Source organism: Chinchilla lanigera, unplaced genomic scaffold (genome assembly GCF_000276665.1).
Source record: "Chinchilla lanigera isolate Chin_1 unplaced genomic scaffold, ChiLan1.0 scaffold00087, whole genome shotgun sequence".
In the NCBI taxonomy this organism is placed as follows: Eukaryota; Metazoa; Chordata; class Mammalia; order Rodentia; family Chinchillidae; genus Chinchilla; species Chinchilla lanigera.
This window is the reverse complement of record NW_004955488.1, coordinates 8,177,255-8,200,370: the sequence shown is the minus strand read 5'-3', so window position 1 is coordinate 8,200,370 and position 23,116 is coordinate 8,177,255. Positions and strand designations below refer to the sequence as shown.

At 39.8% G+C, this 23,116-nt stretch overlaps 1 protein-coding gene across 3 annotated transcripts in view; it reads right to left on the bottom strand.

Annotated features, from left to right (window-relative positions):
• Positions 1-23,116, bottom strand: part of Col12a1 (collagen, type XII, alpha 1) — a 111,899-nt gene that overhangs the window by 40,344 nt on the left and 48,439 nt on the right. For all 3 annotated transcript variants that reach the window (XM_005404484.2, XM_013504416.1, XM_013504417.1), the window contains 18 exons: positions 22,682-22,828; positions 20,211-20,350; positions 19,559-19,688; positions 17,987-18,129; positions 17,565-17,694; positions 15,518-15,654; positions 14,205-14,334; positions 11,460-11,599; positions 11,110-11,242; positions 10,990-11,016; positions 10,163-10,305; positions 7,906-8,035; positions 7,360-7,499; positions 6,471-6,600; positions 5,078-5,220; positions 3,903-4,032; positions 2,794-2,936; positions 966-1,095 (listed from right to left, as the gene is read on the bottom strand). In XM_005404484.2, coding sequence (XP_005404541.1) covers positions 966-1,095; positions 2,794-2,936; positions 3,903-4,032; positions 5,078-5,220; positions 6,471-6,600; positions 7,360-7,499; positions 7,906-8,035; positions 10,163-10,305; positions 10,990-11,016; positions 11,110-11,242; positions 11,460-11,599; positions 14,205-14,334; positions 15,518-15,654; positions 17,565-17,694; positions 17,987-18,129; positions 19,559-19,688; positions 20,211-20,350; positions 22,682-22,828 — 2,346 coding nt within the window. The remainder of the gene's footprint in view (positions 1-965; positions 1,096-2,793; positions 2,937-3,902; positions 4,033-5,077; positions 5,221-6,470; positions 6,601-7,359; positions 7,500-7,905; positions 8,036-10,162; positions 10,306-10,989; positions 11,017-11,109; positions 11,243-11,459; positions 11,600-14,204; positions 14,335-15,517; positions 15,655-17,564; positions 17,695-17,986; positions 18,130-19,558; positions 19,689-20,210; positions 20,351-22,681; positions 22,829-23,116) is intronic.

Sequence of the window (23,116 nt, the reverse complement as noted above, 5' to 3'; positions counted from 1 at the left end):
ACATTTAAGCACAAAAAGATTTTGGACCAATGAATGAAGAAAGAAAACTAAAATCTTGCAATCTAAGTAGATTTTTGCTGAATGAAGTAGAAAGGTGGAATGCCAGTGTTCACCAGACACAGACCTAAAGCCAAGCCTGCTTTCCTGCTACCTAGAGCCAAGTCTGCCTTTCTGCTACCAGTGACTCAACCCTGGCTGCACATTAGCACCTCAGAGGCCAAGGTCATGCCCCAGGTCAGTGACATCAGCATCCTTCTGAGCGGCTCCCAGCTCTTGTATTTTCCAAAGCTCCTCAGGTGACTCCAAGGAGCAACCAATTTAGAGAATCTTTAAGCCATAAGAAATTGCCATCAGCACAGGTTTAAAAAAGGGCCCAGGGGCTGGGGATTTAGCTCAGCGGCAAAAGCGCCTGCCTGGCAAGCGCAAGGTCGTGAGTTCAGTTCCCGGTACCGGAGGAAAAAAAAAAAAAAGGGGCCTGAATGTTAATAATTCTTTACAAACTATTTGGTGAGATAAGTTTTCAAAATATAGTTAAATTTTTGGCAAGAAGATGATTGCTCATCATTTTGCATCTTTGTTTATTACTAAAGATCCAATCAAACCAGAATATTTTTCAGCTAAGCATCTATAGCCTTAAGTGATACCACAAAAAGAGACATCTATCCAGCCAACAAGCAATAGTTTCCCAAAAAACAAACAGAATTACAGTACATCAAATAAAGAAAAATAGGTGGATTTCTGACTCCTTTTTCTTCTCTTACTGGGTCTTTAAAAATAAATTGTGTTTTCATGCTGTCATTTTTATAAAATTCAGTGTCTAACACAAATGTTAGAGCAGTATTACTGTTAGTATTTGAGATGCAGTGATAAAGACCAATTTTATATATTTTCAAAAGTATAAGAAGCAACATTAACATCTCCACAGCTCCAAAGTAAAAGTAAAATAAAAGCTATAAGACACTGACCTGTTCTCCCATTTCCTGTTAGGTGGCCGCCATCCCCATCTTCATAGACAGCAATAACAGTAATTTTATAGGGAGTATCAGGTTGCAGGGGCTGCAGTATGATATTATTTCTTCTACCTGGTACTGTTGTCTATAGGTAACGATCAATCACACAGTTAGTGCCAGCTACAGGACTTCCAGATCCAAAGTTAGCACTGTGTAATGCATTCCCATAAACAGGAATGGTTTCTTTATGTTTTCTTTTTGTTTCATAACACTCCTGGAAAGACATCATTTGCCTTGCTTCTGTGCAGCATGGAACAATGGTTTTGAAGTCTGTCGGATCTGGGCTCAAATCCCAGATTAACCACTAAACAGCCTTTGGACAGCATCTCAAGGAAAGTGTGAGGATTAAAGGCAACGAATACAGCACCTCAGAGGACACTGCTGAGCACTGTGGCAATCAGGCTAAGTTTGTCTCCCTCACCTCTCATTACTGCAGTTACGTTCTCAGGTAATCCTTCAGCCAGTATACACCAAGGATCCACTATGGAAAGGGCACGATCCACTAACGAACAAAAACAAGTTCAGCCTGTGCCCTCAACAGTATCAGTTCAGCTGACACCAGTGAGGTAGAAATGAGGAAATGAAGGAAACATTTGATTTCCTCTTCAAAGAGCAAATGAACCAGTCAGTCACCTCACGGTGTCTCTCCTAGTGATGTGCATTGGTTACACCAGTGACTCCTGGCCTACAACTAACAGCAGTCAATTGGTAGGAGAAATTACATTTTTAATGTGTTTAGAAAGTTTTAAAAAATTGTACATTTTTCTATGGCAAGGCCGAACAAGAACTAAACATGAACCATGGCAAACTAATTGTGGTAACACTGTTTCTTTTTGATCAGAAACTCTAAATGGTAATTAATTCTTACTAATAAGAAGGGGGACTCCAGTTAAAGCTCACTATACCACCTTCAAGAAAATGAAAGCTCTTATCCTATGGAATTAATGAGAAAGAAGGATCTAAGAGGATATATGTGGTTAAAAGGGTACAAGCCACAGATATAACTCCCTTACAATCAGAATTGTGGATAGTTTCTGTGAAGTTATTGCAGAAATTCACCACTAAACTTCAGTATAAGTGGTTTTCCATCTGTGACAAATGTACACACATAGTGAAGGTTACGAAGAAGCTACAAAAACTTCATCCTGGATTAGGAGGGACAAATTATGACACTCAAAAAGTTCGAAGGGGTGAGGGGAAGGGGTTCACTGGTAGAGCGCTTGCTTTTTATGCACAAGGCCCTGAGTTCCATTCCCATCACTGAAAACACACACACACACAGACACACACACACACACTTTGGAGCTAATAGAAGAAAATGTACATTCTAAAGTAAAATTATACTATAAAATGTTAAGTTTTTTAAAAGGAGAGATTATTTTACTAAGCCTGGATTATGGAAGAGACAACTTGCAGAGGAATTAGATTTGAAGAAAGGGTAAGATTTGAATAATCACATCATCTGACCATTAATTTATGTATTCCAAACTAATAGGTATCATATTTCAGTAGATGTTCCTCTAATATAAGTCAGTGGTTAGAGCTATGTATATGATCACGAGATGAGGCAGTTTTATAGTCTACTTTTGGAACAGAAATGAATCTGAATCATTGCTTCCGTGGGGTGGGATGCTCCCCTATGATGTAGAGAAAGTCATGAAATCTGACTGTTACGCAAACGTCAAGGACTCCTCTCCAATCATGGCGCACTTCTACAGAAAAAGTTTAACTCCACCCTGCAAGCAGCTAAGGTTATAAACATGCCAGTGAGTTACATACTTACATATTCATCTATTGGGTCCCCAACAGTAGTAGAATAAATGATTCTGTATTGCTGAACTGGCCCATCAGCGTGATCCCAGCTTACGGAGAGAGTATTGGTCGTCTCATCAAAGACTCTAATATTCCTTGGTCCACTGCGTGGTACTAAATAAATAAAATAGAGTATGTTGCCTGCCTCATAGCATTACACAGGTCAGGTGCTTGCAGGTATTTTGCCCTCTATGAAGATGTTTCATCACTTCTAATGAAATACATGTCACTTCTGATGAAATACTCCACTGTGGTTTTCACCACTCATCACTGCAGTTATTTAAATACAGGATGACCAAACATTGCATATTTTTCATTAATTTTATAAGATATTAGGAAATATAAAAATAACAATTTTATCAAATTTATTAAATACAAGAATGGACTGGTTGCCAGGAGTGGTAACACAGGCTTGTAATCCCAGCACTCAGGAGGCTGAGGCAGGAGAATCATCTTGAGTTTGAGGTCAGCCTGACTACACGAACTACACAGCAAAACCCTGTCTCAAAAAAAATAAATGGACTGATTGAAATGACACTTGCAAGTCCCTTTCTAAAAATGTTAGTTTATCATTGACCTTTTGATGCTTCCACTCGGGATAGTACATAAACAAATGTACCCCTCAAGTGATGCTCAGGGCAAACTGTTAAGTGGTTAATGTGAAATCAGACGCATGAAAAATACTACATCTCAAACTACAGTCACATGAGAAACTTGCAGTGGCACAGAGCTAAGTTTGAAGCTAAATATACAGACTGGGAAAGAAGGAGTTTGTTCTAACCTTCTATATCCACGTCAGTGTAATGAAACAAAAACCAAGCTTCCACACCTCCAAAGTGCCTATTTGGTGAGAAGAACTGAGGAAACCTCTCTAAACTTAGGTCCCAGATAAAAAGTGACCACGTGAGATCCAAATTCAGCCCCAGAAGACAGTTGTGGAGCCAAGTGTTACCCCAGAGTGCAACTGGGAAAGGGAAAAACTACTAACATCCCTCACCCACCTCCACCCGCTCCTCACACACAGGGGAGGCCCTGCCAGTCTAAACAGGGAACAGGGTAAAGAGAGTGTGGCTGCCTCACGTGTTCGGCCCTGGCTGGGGCTCGGCATCCCTTCTCCATCTGAGTAGATCGCCACGATGTTCACGGAATAGACCGTGTCTGGAATCAGCCTCTCCAGCTGCACCTGGCGGATATTTCCCGGCACCACGATCTGCAGGGTGAGAAAATGCCAGATTCTGCCTGACAGCAGCCCCAGTGCTCACCCCGTCTGAAGGTAGTTGGCACAATATTTCTAATAAGAGGCTGGTCCTAGGCACTTCAGAGGCCAAATGTGTGTCCCCATAAGGTCTGCCTGGGCCACACCATTGAAAATGTGTCCTCAAAAAGTCCCTTTCTAAAAATGTTATTTTATCATTGACCTTTTGATGCTTCCACTATCTTCCACTTATGATATTATAAAGACTTGCAAATACAACTTCTAGAGCTCATGTCATTTATCCAAATATCATGAATGTTAGGCATACATAAGAGAAGGGAGTCATTGCAATGGCAGGAGGGAGATTTTGCATGAAAAAAACAAAGCAATTCCATGGGCTGGATATGGATGGCTAAAATGCCTGAATGTGTCCCAGTAGACAGAGACCTGAAAATCAACATTCTTAGAAGATATACACATTGTATACCATCTGGTTATCTTTGTTCATTACCATTGTTAATTTTTGCAAATCCTTCTAAGTTAGATTAGTCTGCAAATTCATTTTCTCATAGGTTTTCTGTGCTATTGTTATTCATGTTAGTGATTCCTGATTTCTAAATTATGAAACTCTTACCAAACTGAACTGTATTATGAAGTACAGATAGACAGCAACTTATAAGATCCAGTAAAGGCAAATTTTCATATATTTCCATAACAAAAACATTTGTACTTTATAAGAAAGCTGTACATTGACAAGGCCTAGCAATGATCTGCATCTATGACAAGTTTTTATCTCATGTAGCTAGTCTGAATTTTCCAACATTCTTTTTTGCTAAGGAATCTTATAATTCACCTGTCTTAACTCATCATAAACAATCACTTAAGTGTTTCATATAGGTGTGACTGTACTCTCACAGGCTACCAAACGTAACACAAGTGCTATTACATTCCTCAGAAGATGCCAACCAAAGGCATACTGTCCCAGCCAGCCTGTGCAGCAGAGACCACAACAGAATCTACAAAACTCTCTGCCAAGCTCTAAAATGACAAAGTGACTCACCGATTCTGAAGGCCTTGTGCCATCAGCAGGCGAATATACAACGCGGTACTGCAGCACAGGCCCGGGAGCGGGGTCCCAGCGCACATCGAGGCTATTGGGCGTGGGGTTGTACACGTCAATGTTCCTTGCCAGTCCTCGCACCACTAAGGAAATGGAAGTCAGTGTCTGTTTCTTAAGTTTGTTTTTACACGTCAAGCTTTCATTACTTCTCCACAACGTCTACTCTGTAATAGCATCAGATACCACCTTCTTCAGGCCTTTGATTATCCACACACAAAATACTCTCCAAATCCAATTTCAGTCAATGTATCAACGATAGCCTTTGTCCACATAAAAGTAATGCTGTTTTCAGTAACAAGAAACAACTATGACAAGTAGAATCAGACTGGCCCAAAGGGACATAGAACACAGGAAAGAAATAGGAGGAAGAGTTTCCATTTCCAACATAGGTAAGGGAGAGACAGGAGCTATGGTCTGCCTTCTAAGGCAAATCTAACAAAAGCTACGAGACCCAATTAATTCTGTGGGTTCAGCCATACATTCCTTCATTCATTCCAGCTTTATTCAATAAATAGCTATTTAATGCTTTCTGTGACTGAGCAAAAGGAAAAAGAAGAAAAGTGTAAGAAATAGCCAGTTCCCAATTAACTGACTCAACAGGGACTTAGAAAAACCTGCAAAGGAAATCCGCATACTAACCCTAAACTCTAGTTTAGCCAGTTACATCATATCTCTAGGCCAGGAGCATTAACCTTTTCCCAAAAGAAGCTATCTATGCCTGCTTCCTTTCAGCCATCAGCAAATGTGTCTTTAGAGCCAAAGAAATGTTTGTAAGTACGCACGCACGCAAGCCTTGAAGCGATTCTACAAGGAATAGTAAAACCATCAAAATTGATTTCTTAAAATGTTAGTTGCAAATAAAAGTATGCAGATTTCTAGCCTCAAAATTACTTCATTAACAAGCCAAGGAAGTGTCCAGTCCAGTGCTATGACCGAGAGATGGCAGCAGCTTATTTTAAGAAAACTAAACCCAAAGCAGGCCTTGACCCAGATGTACATGGCAGCACACAACACTCAACGGATTCTTGTCAGTGAAAGAGAATGACCGAAGAAGCATACTGATGAGTACATACACATTTACAAATCCTGAAATTATCATTTCAAAAGAATGTCATTATAGATTTGTTATTGTTATTTGTTATTCAAAAGAATGTCATTATAGATTTGTTATTTGTTATTTGTTATTGTTATAGATTTGTTAACAATGGATACTGTTCCTGTTTTTAATTTTATCATTCTGAATTTTCTCACTTTTCTTTAGTGACCCTACATGGCCTTTACAATGAAAAGCAAAATTTATGATGAAACGTGACTTTTTCTACTTTTTCCTTACGTGTCCTTCCAGTGTCTGATGTGCGTCCCCCATCGCCTTCGGGATAAACAGGCACAACAGTAATAGTGTATAGGGTGTCTGGCTGCAGATTCCTAAGAATGGCATAATTGGTATTTCCAGGGATCGGCACCTAAAATTTTTAATAAACATAAACATCCGATTTGCAAAACTTGAACTGTGAACTGCTATGAAGACTTCTGAAGAGCTTATGAAAAAGCTTCCCTGTCCCCAATCTCCCTACCTCCCAAGCTGTAAAGCAACAGCTCCATCCCCTAGGATATCTTTCCCTCATTCCAGTTGTTCCTGCCTTTGAGCAATTTCTTTCCCTTTCCTATTATCTATTGTACATTTTGGGTTTTATTTACTCTTTCAGATTCTTATACCAGGGAGACAATATGATGTTTCCACAAGTGGGTCCTATTTATTTCATTTATGAGTATGGTCTCTAGTTGCTTTCATTTACCTATAAAAGCCTTGAGTTTATCTTTTTTTATAGCTGAGCAATACTCCATTGTCTAGTGAACTATGTATTATCTCTAATGTTCTTTTAAGTTATTATTTTCTTATTCTCTTTAATGGTTTGATCAATCTTCTATTCCTACATCTGATAATCTGAGCAACTTCATTGAAGATAACAATACGTAATAGAGCAACCAATGTTAATCCCTATCATTTGGTTTGAAACCCAGTATCATTTTTAATATCCTTGCTTTGTTTTGTTTGTATTTCACTCTTGTTCTTTTTTTGGTACTATTTTCTTTAAAATAAAAAAATAAAATAAAGATATCTTCAGTTCTAATGCCAGTTAGTTAATGCCTTCACTTCCACTCTAAACCACGCAGATATGCTTTAAGCATGCTAGCATTTTTTTGCTGCCGGAAATAATTACCAGTTCTTCGGCACCGCCAGCCGCTGGTGCATAGAAGAGCTTGTACTTCCGGGGGTTTCCCTCTGCATGGTCCCAGCGAACGCTCAAGGTGCTGGTGGAGGGGTCATACACTCGCAGGTTCCTCACAGTAGTCAGAGGTTCTGAAAAACAGACTCACTTCACAGTCTGGCCCTAGAATTCAAGCACAACTGAAACTCACACTAAGTGATATCTCTCAGGCACCATGGGATACTGCAGACATCCCATATGTATTTGTTCAAGTAGTGAATTAAAAAGTTTGCGTTACTTTGGTGCTTATGTCTCATTTATCCACCAGGCGTGTGGGCTCCAGCATACTTTTTTTTAATCCTAGACAGTAGTACATGTTTTCTTCACAAACACAAACAGCTCATTGCAAGCAAACATGTTAAAACAATGAACATCAATTTTGAAATGAATTTTGAAGGACTAGTAGAACTTTGGGTCAGCCCAGTGTTTCTGGACAAAGACATGGTTTCATTACAATGGCGTTACAGAAGAAGTGGCAGGGAGTCTGGTTGCACTTACTGGTCTTGCCTCTTCCGGTCATGCGCCCTCCTTCCCCATCCGGGTACAGAGAAGACACCGTGAACGTGTATGGAGTGTCGGGCTTCAGTTTCTGCACCACCACGCTGTTCTGCCGTCCACCTACTGTGACCTTGATAAAATAGGTCTTGGTAAGCATTAGCCTTTATACTGCCACCTCACCAGTCTGTTAGAGAAAGCTATTCATACAGAGGCGCTCTTTGTCCTTGAGAGCTTTGCCAAGTTCTAGAATCGTGCATGACAGTGAAGCTTTAAAATTTGTCTTGTGGAATAATTTTAAATGTAAAGTATGCACTCAAATCATAAAAAGGATCCCGAGCTTTAAACTGGTGACCTCAAAAAGATATTTCAACTTGCTAGCTAGCTGCCAGCACTGCAAAATTTCATCCAAAACATTTTACAGAACTCTCCCCACTGCCCCCAAAAGGCATTAATCATAATTGAGCTACAGAGGGACTTTTAAGACACCAAAGAACTATGTAATTTTGGAGGCTCCACACCATTCAGTATTATTCTTATTTTTTGCACATGTTTTTTATTTGCTTTAGAAACACATTAAAATGATTCAGCAAAGATCTAAAGCTCTTGGTGTTTCCCCCAAACATTGCCGCACTAGCTGTGTAAACGACGTGACAGGACACTTTGCCAAGCCACACTCAGACAGGGGCCCCCAGGGGTCTCCGTGAGACTATCCTCATGGTATGAAGCTTTTCAATTTTCTCCAATTATGGAGTTTGAAGTTTCTTATTCATTGCTTGAGGCCATCTAGCTATCTTGTTGAAAGAAAATTTGTACGATTTGTTAACAGTCTACTGAATTCAGATGTTTATGCCTTACTAATTAAAATCATATGAAAATGGCGGGCCGCCCACGGGAGCACACACAGAGATGGCTGGATGTGCCAGGGTACACCAGATGTTTCTGACTTAGCACCCATCCGCCCTGCAATCTGCGTTGCAGAGAAAACCTTGGTGAATCACTGTGGGGATCTTCAATATGAGTGATCTGAACCACAATGGCTAATTTTGAAAAGTTTAATTTTGAGGTGATAGGAGAAAAACACCAATATCAGTACAAGCCACTTTTATAAATTTTTCATACCTGACAAATCTGAAAGCATGTAAAAAGAACTAGTCTTATGACTAAGTGGAGGGATGTCTTCAACTTCTTCCATTCAATGCTCCAAAATAATTCCAGCATTAGTGGTTCACTACTTTGATTATGTTGTGAACTAGCATCTGACTGGAAGCGTTTTTGACTCAGCTAAGCCATTCACCAGGCAGGCGCAGAGACTGTTAAACCACTGTCAGCCTCAACATCTTCTAGCACCTCTATGCTGGTAAGAGGTATGAACCATTTACTTGAGCTCAGCACACTTGATGATTAAAAGTCAAAAACTCATGTCTCTCTAAGGGTGTACAATGAAATATTACCCCCTACCCTGCCCCCCACAACAGCCAGCAATGCTCTGGACCACATCAAAAGCAGTGTTTGAAGTAAATCAAGAAGTACAACCCTATCTTGGTAAACATCATGGTACTTCCTTACCTAGGACACTATGTGCATTTCTAGTCATGCATTTCACAAAAGGCAAAGCTGGAGAAAGTCTGAAAACAGAGAGCTAAAGTAAGCAAGGTAAACGGACAAAGGTGTTATTAAACAAAGGATGACGGGAAGATAGAGAAGCTGACAGCTGAGTTTATAGTCCTATCATCTTTCTTGGATACGTCCATATAGGTCATATCAAAATAATAAATATTTTGAATTGGATGAAAGGACATCCATATCTAGAAACACCATGTCCAGGACAGACTGTCTGACATGCAAAACCAAAAAAAATTAAGATTCAGAAAAGAAAATAAACTTTCTCCATAAGCTTAGCAAACTTCCAGTGCTTGACTAAGAGAGAATGACTAAACAAGTACATGAACTCAGAAACTATTTAGACCTCTTCATGGCTAATGCAGCATTGCATGTCTTTAATGGAACTGTGAATATACTGAGGTGCGTGCCTAATGCTTTGAAGCTGCTATGAATAGAACTATGATCTCCCATGAGAATCCCCACGGGGTCTCCATTCCCACACCAAACATGGGTGCCTGCTAAAATTGGATGAAGCCATTCGCTACAGAAAAAAAGATAAACCCTGATAAAATTATGTGTGAACATCAAAGGTGAAAGACATTGAAGAAGAGTGAGTAGAACTTATCCAAGTTAGAGTGTTTGGGAAACAAATTACCGTTTGTTCATTGCCTTCTCCTGTCGATGGCTGATAAGTGATTCTGTATTTCTGCACACGACCACTAGCAGGATCCCACTTAACAGTAAGGCTGTTAGATGTTGCATTGTATACCTGCAGGTTCCGTGGGCCACTTTTTGGAGCTGAAAGAGGATTGTTTAAAACACAGTAAGCACACAGAGCAACTCTCACTCCTTACACCCGTCAAAATATGTACAGCTCCTGAGGCAATCAAAACTTGTATGCCTCTACATTTAGAATTGAGTTTGAGCCCATAATCACGATGATCATTGAATCTTAAATGACTGCTTGGTTGAGACTGAATATTTGAGTCACCCAAACCTGGTCCTCACATCTGTTAAAGCATTAAGCCCAATATGATGGAATTTGTAAACGGGCCCTTGAGGGTCAATGAGGTCAGCAGAGTGGACCCCTTATAATGGAATTAGCCCTTCTAAGAAAGACATGAGAGAGCTCCTTTGCTCGCCCTTTGCCATATGACAACTCAGCTGGACAGCTGTTGTCTGCAAGCCAGGAGGACAGTCCTCATCAGGAACACAACTGGTTATGACATTAGACTTCCCAGTCTCTAGAATTATGAGAATATAACATTTGTTGTTTCAATCATCCAACCCAAAGTTTTATCATGGCAGCTGAAGCTGACTGATTAATATACTCCCCAGAAAGTAGCAGGAAGTTGGTCAAGAAAAGTTTATCTAAAAGAGGCCCAAGCCAATACTTTACAGTTAAAAAACACAATGCTTGAGGGCCCTATTCATTCATGTATTATTTGTTCGTTCAAACAGTTGAGCAAATTCAGTGCTTACCTTGTGTTGTTAAGGGTATCAAACGCACTATAAAGAAATAGAATTTGAGGAAACATTACTAATGCAGTAGTAGCTCCATTTTTTTTTTTTCAATTAACGTTACAATAGCTGAACACCCACGTGTGCGCTCACTGCCAACCAGGTCCTCGCTCTCCGACTCATCAGGGTAGATGGCAGTCACAGAAACCTCATAGAGAGTGTTGGGGTTCAGGTTCTCAAACACCAAGGTATTTTCATCTCCATTTAGCATGACCTGAGGGAGAGAGGACAGCATCATGCGCACACAGAGTTAACTCTCCATTGGTATCAGACACAGTTCACGGCATTTTGTTGACATCATTTGGGCAGAGGCTTTGTCCTGTTTTGATACATGCTGTAAACTAGCAAGTAGGAAAGAATGCTTATCGGGCAACAGAAGGGATGAGTAATTCAAGCAAGCATCCCTATGACTAAATTGGGGGGGACATTACCTCCATCTTATCTGAGCTCCCCATAGGCCCCGCAGTTACTCTGTAGAGAGACACATCGGAAGCTCCGTGATCCCACGTTCCTCTGAAACTCTCCGGTGTTACTTCAGTCAGCCGTAGGTTTGTTGGGGCTGGAACATGTCCTATCATGTGAAAAGGCAGGGTTGTTTTTGAACATGAGCCACAAACATAAATATAATAAAAGTCCTTTGTTTTATTTTAATGGACATGGAAAACTGATTGAATATGTGGCTTAGAAACAAATCCAGTTCACTTGAAAAATAAATGTACCACAAAGCGAAGACCGTGTGAGCATCACAGATGATTGCTTATATTCTACTAAAATGATATAGCAATACCCAAAGCACAAAATCTGGCCTGCATTATTGCAGAGTTCAGCGCTTTGTCCAGTCCCTCAGCGACCCTGGGGACACACATCATGCCTGGGTTAAGAGGCCTTCTTCTCACCCCGTAATGTTACAAAACTACACATACTGCTACAGTTTGCTTTGAGATGATTCTCAAGAAAATATGCATTCATACTTAATTCAGAATTCTTTGCTCTAAAACCCAAAAAGAAACAGTTTCATTGTACTTTTTTAAGATGCACTGCAGTTTAACTATCACTGCATTTTAAAAATGAGATGTATGCCTTACTTTAAATAACAGTAACTTAGTACACTTTGCCACCGGATTAGGACAAACCTATCCAAACACACAGTGAATTCTAACCCAGGAGCGTCACTGCAGGAGGCTTCGGAACATGGTGCGACCCAACCACAAGCTTTTCCCTAATGATTACTAAATTTAACTGCAGAACTGATATTCTCAAGAAGGCAGGAAGCCTGGGGACCGGAAGGTTTGTAAGGTCCCCTTCATCACCCTTCCGTCATCTGAGTCATCTGGCTGTTCTGCAGCATGGAGGACTTGGAGTGTCTGCCACAGCCTGTGTTCTCATTGTCAGTTATTTCCCTGCCTCCTGGGAACCAAAGCCAACTACATACAACCCAAATTCATCAGAAGTTTGTTTCTCCTAAGGGCGATATAAAGTGCCATTGGGATCAAGAGAGCAGTGCCATTTCTATAAGCGTGACTGCAAAGCCAGGCAACTATGAAGGGTGCACTTTGTGTCTATCTGAAATTTATTTGAAAATCTAGACCATACTCATAAGTACAATAAATCGGGCCCACATGTGAAAATCACAAGGACTGAAGACTATTAATCTAGTCTGCCGAAGTATCTACTTGGCTACCTTTTGCCCTGGCTTCTTTGCCTCTGTGCCTTTTGTGTTTAAACAAAGCACAGGCAGCCCGTCTGTACCAATTCTCACTTTCAGTCATGGTTCTTACCAGTTCAAAACTAAGGCAACTGAAACTGCTAAGAAATTGCAGATGGTAGGAAACAGAAGAGTAAAAAGAGAGAAGTGGAAATGACTGAAGGAGGGATCAGGCTATGACAAATGTCCTGATCGAGTACAGAGAGCTCTACCCTGAAGAAGGAGCTGTACAGAAGAGGCCTGTCACTAGATTCCTGGAGTGCCGAGCACATTATTTACACTCCCCAGGCTGCATGCGGGAGTCACAGCCACAAGGGATCTCTGAACACTTCACACTGTAGCTAAGTCTCAATTGAGATGTGCTGCAAATACAAAATATACAAAGCATTTCAAACATCATTGAAGAAAAAAGTGAACTATCCCATTAAAAATCATACTGAAACACGCTGTAGTGGTAATATTTTGGATCTACTGGGTAGAATGAAACATATTATTAAAATCAATTTCTTCCACTCTTTTTACCTTTCCTAATTCGGACTCTAGAAAATTTTTAACTAGGTATATGGCTCCCATTATATATATTTTCAACACGGCTGCACCAGACTTCAATTTTTATACCAGAAGTTGGATCAGGTTCTCATAAATTGACCACTAGATTAGATGGTTATATTTTGAGGGCTGCAGTAAGTAATTATGTGTCAGCACTAAAGATGCAGACTCCATCAAAATGAACATTTCCACTTTCACTGAGGGAGCAGAGGGCAGTAAGATAGCCCCAAAAAAGGCCAGTGGACAATTTAACAATTGAGTTAAGTGCTATAGAAACACCAAGAAGGGGAGAACCAACATCCACAGAAGCTAGAGCAGAGTGGAGTGGGGAGAACAGTCCCCAACAGGCTGCCAGGCACTGACACCTCTGGACAACAGTCACCCCTCCCCTTCCCATCCTTACAGGACCCCACGCATCCTTAATTAATGTTTTTATCTCCACCGCTAAATCATGATCTGTGGAAGGCAAAGAGGGTTATATCTTGTTATCCTGATAACACTTTAGATATAGTGAGATTTCAAAACATATTTGATAACTAGTTCATCTCTTCCTAAGCAAAGCAAATGTCCAACATTTGTCAAAAAACATGCTGTGCTCCCCACCCTACTGTGCATGGGTCCTTACACACACGTGCACACACATATGTGCACACACACACACACACCCCAGCTAAGTGATCAGAGGAATGAGTGGAGACAGCTGACACCATCATAAAAGGATCAATGATGGAATATAGAACCCTTTGCTATGAGGAAAGGTAATAAAAAGACAGCCTATGAACCCAAGCACTGTTAAATACTGACAAAATGAGCGCTAAGAAATGAAATGCCTAGTAAATTGAATTACACATGTGCAAAGCACTGTGTCTTTTTTTTTTAAGTACTGTTTCTTAAGTGTCCCAAAACCAGGGATACGACTCACGTGTGGTATCCTGAGCTGTCACCGGTGGAGACTCCCCCTCATCATACACCGCGGAAACGCTGACAGTGTACAGGGTTTGTGACTGGAGGTCTCTGATGGGGGTGCTGGCCCGTGACCTGTCCACTTCCACCTGCAAGAATAACAGAGCAGTGCAACTGTTTTTACAAAGGCTTCGATTGGGGGCAGATCTCTTCTTTACTTCTTAGCATGAGAACATAGGAATTATGATACAAAAATGTAGGATTACTTTTTTATCCAGAAACTGAACTCATTTTAAATGTTTTTAAAGTAGGAAAAACTGCACAGAGTAGAGCCATAACCGACCCAATTGTGTGGTCAGTGGTGACTGCCACAGATTCAAAGAGCCTTAACCATTTTCAGAGATATCTCTTTATAGCATTATATTACATATTGCTTTCTTAAATTGTCCCTCATACATAATCTGACTTGCTATGCACAAGAATCTTTCAAGACCACTGGCCCCCATATCTCGTTTTTCTTAGGAAAATGGTTTTATCCCTAATTTTTAGTTCCATAAAGTTTACAAATACACTTTTACTCTGATAATATGGAAACTCAGAATGAGACAAATACATGCACATGTACAAGTTACATTTTGTACCATCTACAAATGACCAACTTGTACAACTGACTGGGTGTTCGGAGGAATAATTTCTGTGTTCCTAAATGCCTCTGAGGTTCTGATATTAATACTTCTTCAAGCACACCCAAAGATTACACCCATTTACTGGTGAAGCCCTCTCAATTTGTTCCCACTCTAAATCAGTTTTCTGGGGAGAGATCTCTCCATCTCCACATTATCTCAAAAATGATTACTCTGAAAAGAGCACTCCTCTAACATGGTCCTCCTTTCTCTCTGTGTGGCTCAATTGTCCTATCTTCCTACTGTCTGGGGACCTCCCCTCTTCCTTTGCTACATCCCTTTGCTACCTTTTATTTTTAGAAACATTACAGCATTTTTGGGGTCACTGATTGACTAAAGAGTACCATGTAAAATATCTAAATAAGAAGGAAAGACTATTTAGATTCTATAATCATTTATCTATAATCATTTATCTGCAAATATTTTTTAGGTTACTATCACAGAGCAAAATATTTCTAAATTACATCCAAGGGAGTGCAACATAGTACTGATTTTCAAAAAGTATTTTATTAATATCATATAGTTTCCACTTTATGTTAATGAAATGACAAGTATTGAAAACATGCTATCACCTGTACTTGATAAAGTTATTATGCTAAGCCTTCTAGAAAGACAAACATTTCCATATGTTTTCTAATCTTCAACTTACCTCTTTGAAATCCTCTTCTGGTGTTTTGTATCGGACAACATATTTACGTACTTTCCCAAGCACAGGTTCCCACACAACATTCATGGTGCTGTGAGTCACATCTCTGAGTCTCACATCCTGAGGTCCAGGTAATGGCACTGGAGAAGCAAGAGACATTAGGTCCAGGTGTGTCCTAAGCCACATAGCTCCAAGCATCCACACACGCTCCCAATTGGGAGAAAACTTGAAAGTGTGCAGCAAAGTAAGTGGAAAATGATTATGATGATAAAGGTACCAGGGTGCACTAGACAGAGCTAAATTCTTCTAGGTAGGCCTTTAAAGGATAGTACTATGTGTTCTTTATTAGTGCATACTAGTTATCCAGATTAATGGGCTTCCTTCTAGCCAACTTGGGATATATTTTTATCATCCTGTTGACTTCTCATCTACATGTTAATTTTCCCTTCTATTTAGACAACTTGCTCTTCAGCTATAATAAATCATACCCCATCATAAGCGTACAGCTTATATTTCTTCATCAGATATTGAAAGCAGGTCAAGTAGAAAACAAAATCAATAAAGTTATTCTCCCTCAAGAATGCAATAATAAAAATAGGACAGTGAAGTAAAAAAGATGGGACAGCATTAAGCATCCAATGAGATGCTAAGAAAAGTCACAGAGACTAAATGGCTGGGAGAAAATCCAAGATAAATTTTACCAACTCAAAAAAAAAAAAAGTGTACCTTGTGAATGATGGGGAAGACAATGAAGAAATTGTGTCTTGATATCTGAGTGCAGGCATCTCCACCCAGCTGCCCACTTGACATTTTCCCTCTTCTCCATCCCATCTCTGCACATCTCTCTTCCTGAATCTCTATTTCCACCTCCGTATTCCTGAATCTCCAGTCCTTCAGTGTTCCTGTCTGTAAGCATCTTTCCCTGAGCTCCTTCCTCCCTGGCCATCCTCCAGCATCATGCCCAAATCTGTTACTATATTTGTCTTTCATCCCTTTACAAATCTTGGGTCTTCTCTCTTGGCAGTCTTAGAATGCATGTCTCCAAACTGGGCTGACTCCCTACTCTCTGCATTGGCCATTAACCCATTTCCACAACACCACCAGCCCTGGACAAGGTCTAACATATAAAAGGTGATTAATAAACATTCACTTATTACCAATGAATTTACACTACAGGGGCTCTTTCTCTTATCTGCCCTACCATGTTTATGTCTCCTCAATTTCTTTTCCCCTGGAAATTCTTCCCATCTTCTTAGTATCTTGGAAACATGGACTAAGACTTATTACATTTTTGCGAAGCCATCTATCCCAGTACAATGAGCTCTCTTAGTAGGAAACAAATGCCAGCGAGGTAAAGTCCTAAATGGATCCATTGTCACTTTTCAAGAAAAAGTACGTAAATGCTCACAGATATAACCCAGAAGGGAAGGGACTGGCCCGCAGATAGAAGAGCAACACCCAATAGAGTCCACACTGTTTTGTGTTACTTAGTAACACATTTCCAACACCCAGTTCATGACAGTCAAATAGGAAACAATCAGTACACTCGGGGACTGGATAAATGTATTAATTCACTTAGCTGAAACGCATTCATATGTATCATAGAGCCTCTACTTCAACAAGAGCTTCATAAAAATTGATCTTAAACCTAAATGTTTTCCTCCAAAATCAAACTAACCCAGTGCTCTTATTCTTGTCAATCCTACACACACATTTCATGGGTCTTAAATAACATCACTTATAAGATGAACCGTTATTTCATGTTCTATACCTTGATTGACACCTTGTCAAGAGCAAGAGTAAGACACCATTGATTATAAAATACATCCCTATGTGATAAATGTGGGAAAAAAATGCACATTGTAGAATCAATTTAAGATGCTGTCAAGGGAATTAAGATGTTTACTTTCAAATTTAACTGTGAAAAGTAATAACTCTGTAACTTACGCATGGATTATCAAGTTATTGTTAGCATCAAGTGAAAGAAATATTCTAATAAGTGTTAAAATTTAGAGCAATAAGGAGGGAAGGATAGCCAGCAGCATCTTACAGGTGACTTCCCGAACGGTGACAGGTTCACTTGTGAGGTCGTGCAGGAGAGCCTGGACTGTGACTTCATACTCGGTGCTAGGAAGGAGGTCAGTCAGCTGCACATCGTTCACTGTGGGCCCCACTCGCATCTGCATATGGAAATCCCAAACAGAAATGAGGCATTGAGACCAAATGTTTCCACTTACTGCGATATCCAGCTGAAGCCTTTCATAACCACTGGGCTCCAGCATAGTTTTCTTTTTCATTTCAAGAATTGCATTTCTTTTTTCAGATCCATGTTTTCTAAAATACATTGCAGGCTACAGACCTAAGTTTCTTTTTTTTTTTTTTCTTTTTTGGTTTGTGTGTAAAGTTATAAATTAGTTCCTCAGTAATTGCAGTCTGTAAATGTGTGAAGCCTCGGGAAGTCCCAACGGTTACCTCTTTGGGTTTTGCTGGTTTGGTGGCTTCGGCGGGCTGGTATGACAAGGTGTAGCCAGTAGCTCCTCCCACAGGCTGCCACTGCACTCGCATAGTAGTCGGGCCAATGTCATACACATTCAGGCTGACTACTGGGACTGGCACTGTCAAAACATAAAAGCAGACATTAGTTTAACCTTTTTATCCTACTTATTTTTTAACTGCTGTTTCCTACTATATATTTATGTATGCTCAATGAAAACGGGTTGCAGGAGAAATCAGTGAGAGTTAATATAATCCTTCCTCTCCCCACCCCAAAAATCCAGTCTCATTGATCATTGCACTTAATACTTGGGACTTCACCTGACAACTATTAAACGGAGGGAAAAACTTAAAAGTTCCGATTGCAGATGGCATTCTAGTGGCTCTACCACTAGATACCAATTCCCGAGACTTCAATTTCTTTTGCAGAAAATCATTAGGTAGGGTACTTTTATATTTTGGTCCTAGAACTTCAGACAGAAGTAACCAACACAGTATTTAATTTCATCTTTATGAAAAAAGTACATTTAAATGACAGTATTATACATTAATAACTGGAACATAGGGGACGTATAGGAGTTCTTTTTTGAAGACGAGAGCATGAAAGAGTAGTTTACAATTTCTCCATCACTTCGTATCCATACAATTCTCAATTATTTGTAGTCCAAAGACTGATTTTAAAGTTTTAAGATATTGTCGCATCTATCCTACCAGTTACAAAACTACATTAAGTCCCATGTGGCATGAAGAGGTAGAAGAGAGGAGAGAAGCACTGAGGAGCTGAGCGATCCACATAATCAGCTCCTGACACACTCCCTCCTCTTAGAAGTGGCTTCCTATCTTCCCCCCGGTGCCAGCCAAGAAGGAGGAAGAGGGAAAGGGTACTTCCGTCCAGCCTGGGAAACACTGCCAGGAACCGGAGCAATAAGCATCTCCTCCCAAGAGCTCCGCTCAAAGTCGAAGCCATCAGGGCCTCAGCAGTAAAGGCCAGAGTCAGACAGAGGTGGGAGAGGTCATGGCCAACAGGGAGCCCTGGCCACTAGCAGGGGTGAAAGAGGTCAGCTCTGTCCAACGCTCTTCCTAATGGAGGCCCCTCCCCAGCTGGCACATTTCCAGGTATTGTACCAAGAAGAGCTTAGTTCTTCAGGGAAATGTCCTTGGATAACAATAGGAGCAAAGTCTAATGTTTTCCTCTCTTGAAATGTGTATTTGCATTTTAAGAGATTTTTTTGAAAGCCTGAAGTCCCTAGACTCTTAACAAGTGATAATGCTATTAAAGGTGTCTCTCCTCGAAATACTGGCCATGGCCACCCGCTCCGGCAGTGGGGTCCCTGGGGCAGAAGCAGCCAGCAAGACTTGGTGGGTAACCACCAAGCCTTTATTGAGCACTTGCACGAAGAAGGCACTTGGTAAATATTCACTGAATAGATACTGAATCAAGACATGATTTCAAAGACTGGCAAAAATAAGCACATGAGCTATCACCTTTTTATCTTGGAAAATAGAACAGTAAGAAAATGTGTGTGCATGCGTGCGTTTCATCTGACTTACGAGTTTTTTCTGTGCCCTTCAGAGGCTCGCTATATTCGTCTTCCACCACAGAATACACATTCACAACATACTCCGTTTCAGGCTTCAGGTCTTTCAGCACTGTGCTGGTTTCCAGTCGGCTCACATAAAACTGGGGAGACAGGGGTAACAAATAACAGCAATGTGTAGTACTATTAGTTCTCCTTTTTCTGTTATATTTACAAAGTAATTAACTGCACTGAGCTTAGAAATTATATTCCAATGAGGCCATTGTCATCTGATTTTTGGAAACTACTAGGTGTTGGACAATTGTCATAATTTATACATTTAGCTGTTGCTTCCTTATTTGTTAAATGAATGAATAAAACTAGACCATCTTTAATATCCCTTGGCAAATCTAGGACTCTAGGACAAACTCATGAGTAAATCTACATCCTAAAATTACTTTTAAGTTTTAGAAACTCATACTGAGATCCAGCACTTCTTAGAAGCTGTAAGAACATAAGCCAAGCTCTTCTTTCATTAAGCCCTAATGCCCGTGCCTGCCTCGCCAGGCAGAGAACCCTGGGACCCCCACAGCCCTGCCTCCCCACACCTCTCTTGCCCAGGGCCCTGGTGAGGAGGACACTCTCTCAGTGCAAGAACAGAGTGGGTGAAGGTGTTGGCTACTCACTTCTTGGCGTTTCCCTCCTGAAACAGGGTAGTATTCCACCTTGTATCTGTCCACACTGTCAGACGGAGGTGTCCAGCTCACTCTAAAAGAACGGTGAGTTCGCTCCGAAATAACCAAGTTAGAAGGTGCTTCCAAGTCACCTGCATGTGGGAATAAAGTGCGTGCACTCTTTCACTACTGTAAGAAAGTGATGAAGTTTGAAATTACCCTGAAATTACCACTGATCTGGAATACCGTTGAGTGCATGTCCCAAGCTTCCACACGCTGACGTTCACATAGGTAGCAGATACATCCAGACAGAAACCAACTGCCCGCAGGGTCTCTCTGACTGAGCAAAAGGATCTCTTAGCTTTGGAAGATTCAAACCCAAGCTCACCATCATTCCTTAAACTTGTGCCTCCTCTTCTATATGACTCCCGGTTAAATCATCACCTATGCTTAGAACCTCGACATCATCTTTGAACAAGTTCTCTTTCCTCAGTCTTCATATGTAATCAGTAAATCAAGATTTAGATCCTGAAAGTTCAGCAGCTCCATTGTCTCCATCATGGCTAAGTCACTACCTCAGGCCTTCATTTTCATTTCAGTTACATGTATTCATGTCTTATCTCTTGAGCTACAAGTCAGGTTCTATGAGAATAAAACTGGCTTCTTACGCACAGTTAGTTCTATTACGGTTAGTTTCTTATTCAATTATTCATTGCTTAGTTCAGAATTAAGAAAAGTCATCAGTTCTCACTCAAGAGGGAAAACAAACAAGTATTTTAAAATTTGGGAGCCTCCCACCGCCCATGCCTTTGCTCGCTGTGGATAGACAGAGTGAGATGACAAAGACATAACCATATCTGTAATAAATATCAAAGAAAACAGAAATGTTAAACTCGATTTTATCAATAGGAAGATGTTCCAAATAATAATTTAAAGAGGAAAGAGTTAACCCAGGGACTCCACAAGCATGGCAAATCATTTTCATATAAACTCTTTCTGCTTTGTTTTTAAGCCAGAACTGAGAAGAGCATTTCCATTCTTAGTAGCCTAACCTTTATTGCACTTGGGTCATAATCAAGCTTGCAAAATTATCAAGTAGTTTTACTGTCTGGGAAACTGAAATGAATGCAACTATTACATAGCTGATAAAAAAAAAGAAAAACAGATAAAAGATGTTTTCATCCCCATTCAAATTCTCTCCAGTTGAATAAAACTACAGCTCTCCCAGCTAATTCAGAGCCAGAAGCCTTCAGATTCTGGCTGCCCAGCTGGTCTATTTCTCCAGGGAAAAAGTCAGCCTGATGTTCAAACATCCAAAAGAGAAAAATCTGCAAAATTTTGGAAAGAGAAACTTGAAGGATTCAGAAAATGTATCCCCAGTGTCTGAAGCACATGAACCATTTCTGAAACATTATTTGTTAAATTCTTTTCAACTTCTCCAAAATCAGAATAAATTAATGGACAATTTTTACCACAATCTATGCAGACATCAAATGAATTGTTTCTCATACAATAAGAACTATAATTTTTACCATTAATTTTCTGTTAATGATAACCTTCAATTTGGGTGCTGATGGCCTATGATTTATCCAGATAATAATCATTTTACAATATCCTTTGACAATACAAATCCAGTTCCATAATTTTGATTCTAAATCCTAATTCTTTATCCACAGTTACTTTTTTTCCAGGACCCATAAAAACATCTTTAACCGTTCTGAACCTGAAAAGCTAATTTAAATTCACTGGATCACAATTTCTTCACTGATAAAGGCAAGTTATATAATTTCTAAGCCTGAGACTTATATATAATTTCCAACACCTGAGACTATAACTGCCCTTATGTTCAGGGTTACAAATGGAACTGCCAAATCTGATCATTTGTAGATGAGGCAAATCAAATCAGACATAAGATTCCTCTTCCAATCTTATTCATATTAGGAAATTTTAAAAAAGAGATATCACTTTAGAGGAAGAAGTCTGTAAGAAACCATCTAACAGTAATGTCCAAAGGCCTGAGTTCAAACTTCAATACCACAAAAAAGAAATAAAGAAAAGGAAGGGAGGGAAGGAGAAAGCAAGGAAGAAAATGTATCCTCGGTACACAAGGTAAGCAAATCATTTCCACAACATTATTAAACTCATTCCAACATTTCCAAAACCACAGTAAATAAATGAAAGATCATGTATACCATAATCTATATGTAGTAAAATGGAATTTTCTCTTATAATAAGGGCCATAATTTAATTGTTTATTTTCTGAAATCCATCCTTTTGGGTACTTTACCATGTAGACCCATAAATATATGTCTACTGTTAGTTATCATAACTCAGGAGATGCTACTGGTATCCAGTAGGAAGAGGCCAGCGATGCTGGTAAACACCTTACAACGCATGAAACACTTCACTCCATCCACAAAAGAATAATTACCTGATCCAAAATGCCAGTGGTGCTGACAGTAAGAAACCTAGGCTAAACTCACCTGGACCTTTGACGCTGTTACACAAGTTAATGGTGAGGTCATCCACAATACTGGAGAGTGACTCAAAATCTGCCACATTGTATGCGTGGATATCATCGGGATCAGTGGCAATCATTTTTAACTCAACCTCGTCAGCATTCTTAATACCTTGAAAATGAAGGTATAAAAATTAAAAGCATTCTCAGGAAAAAAGCTAATAGAGTGAACTAAATATTTTAGAGTTTTCTTAATTGATAGTTGCTGTAGGCAAATAGGAATGTCTAATAATTTATTAACTGTGATATACATATTATTTTCCTCAAGAGTAAAATGATTACTTACAGGTAGTTATAAAACAGAAAAAAAAGCAAAGAATAATCTGAAATCTAATTATAAATTGCCTTCTTAATGCTAACTCAAAATTTTCAATAAAAAGTGAATTTTCTGGAAAGTAAA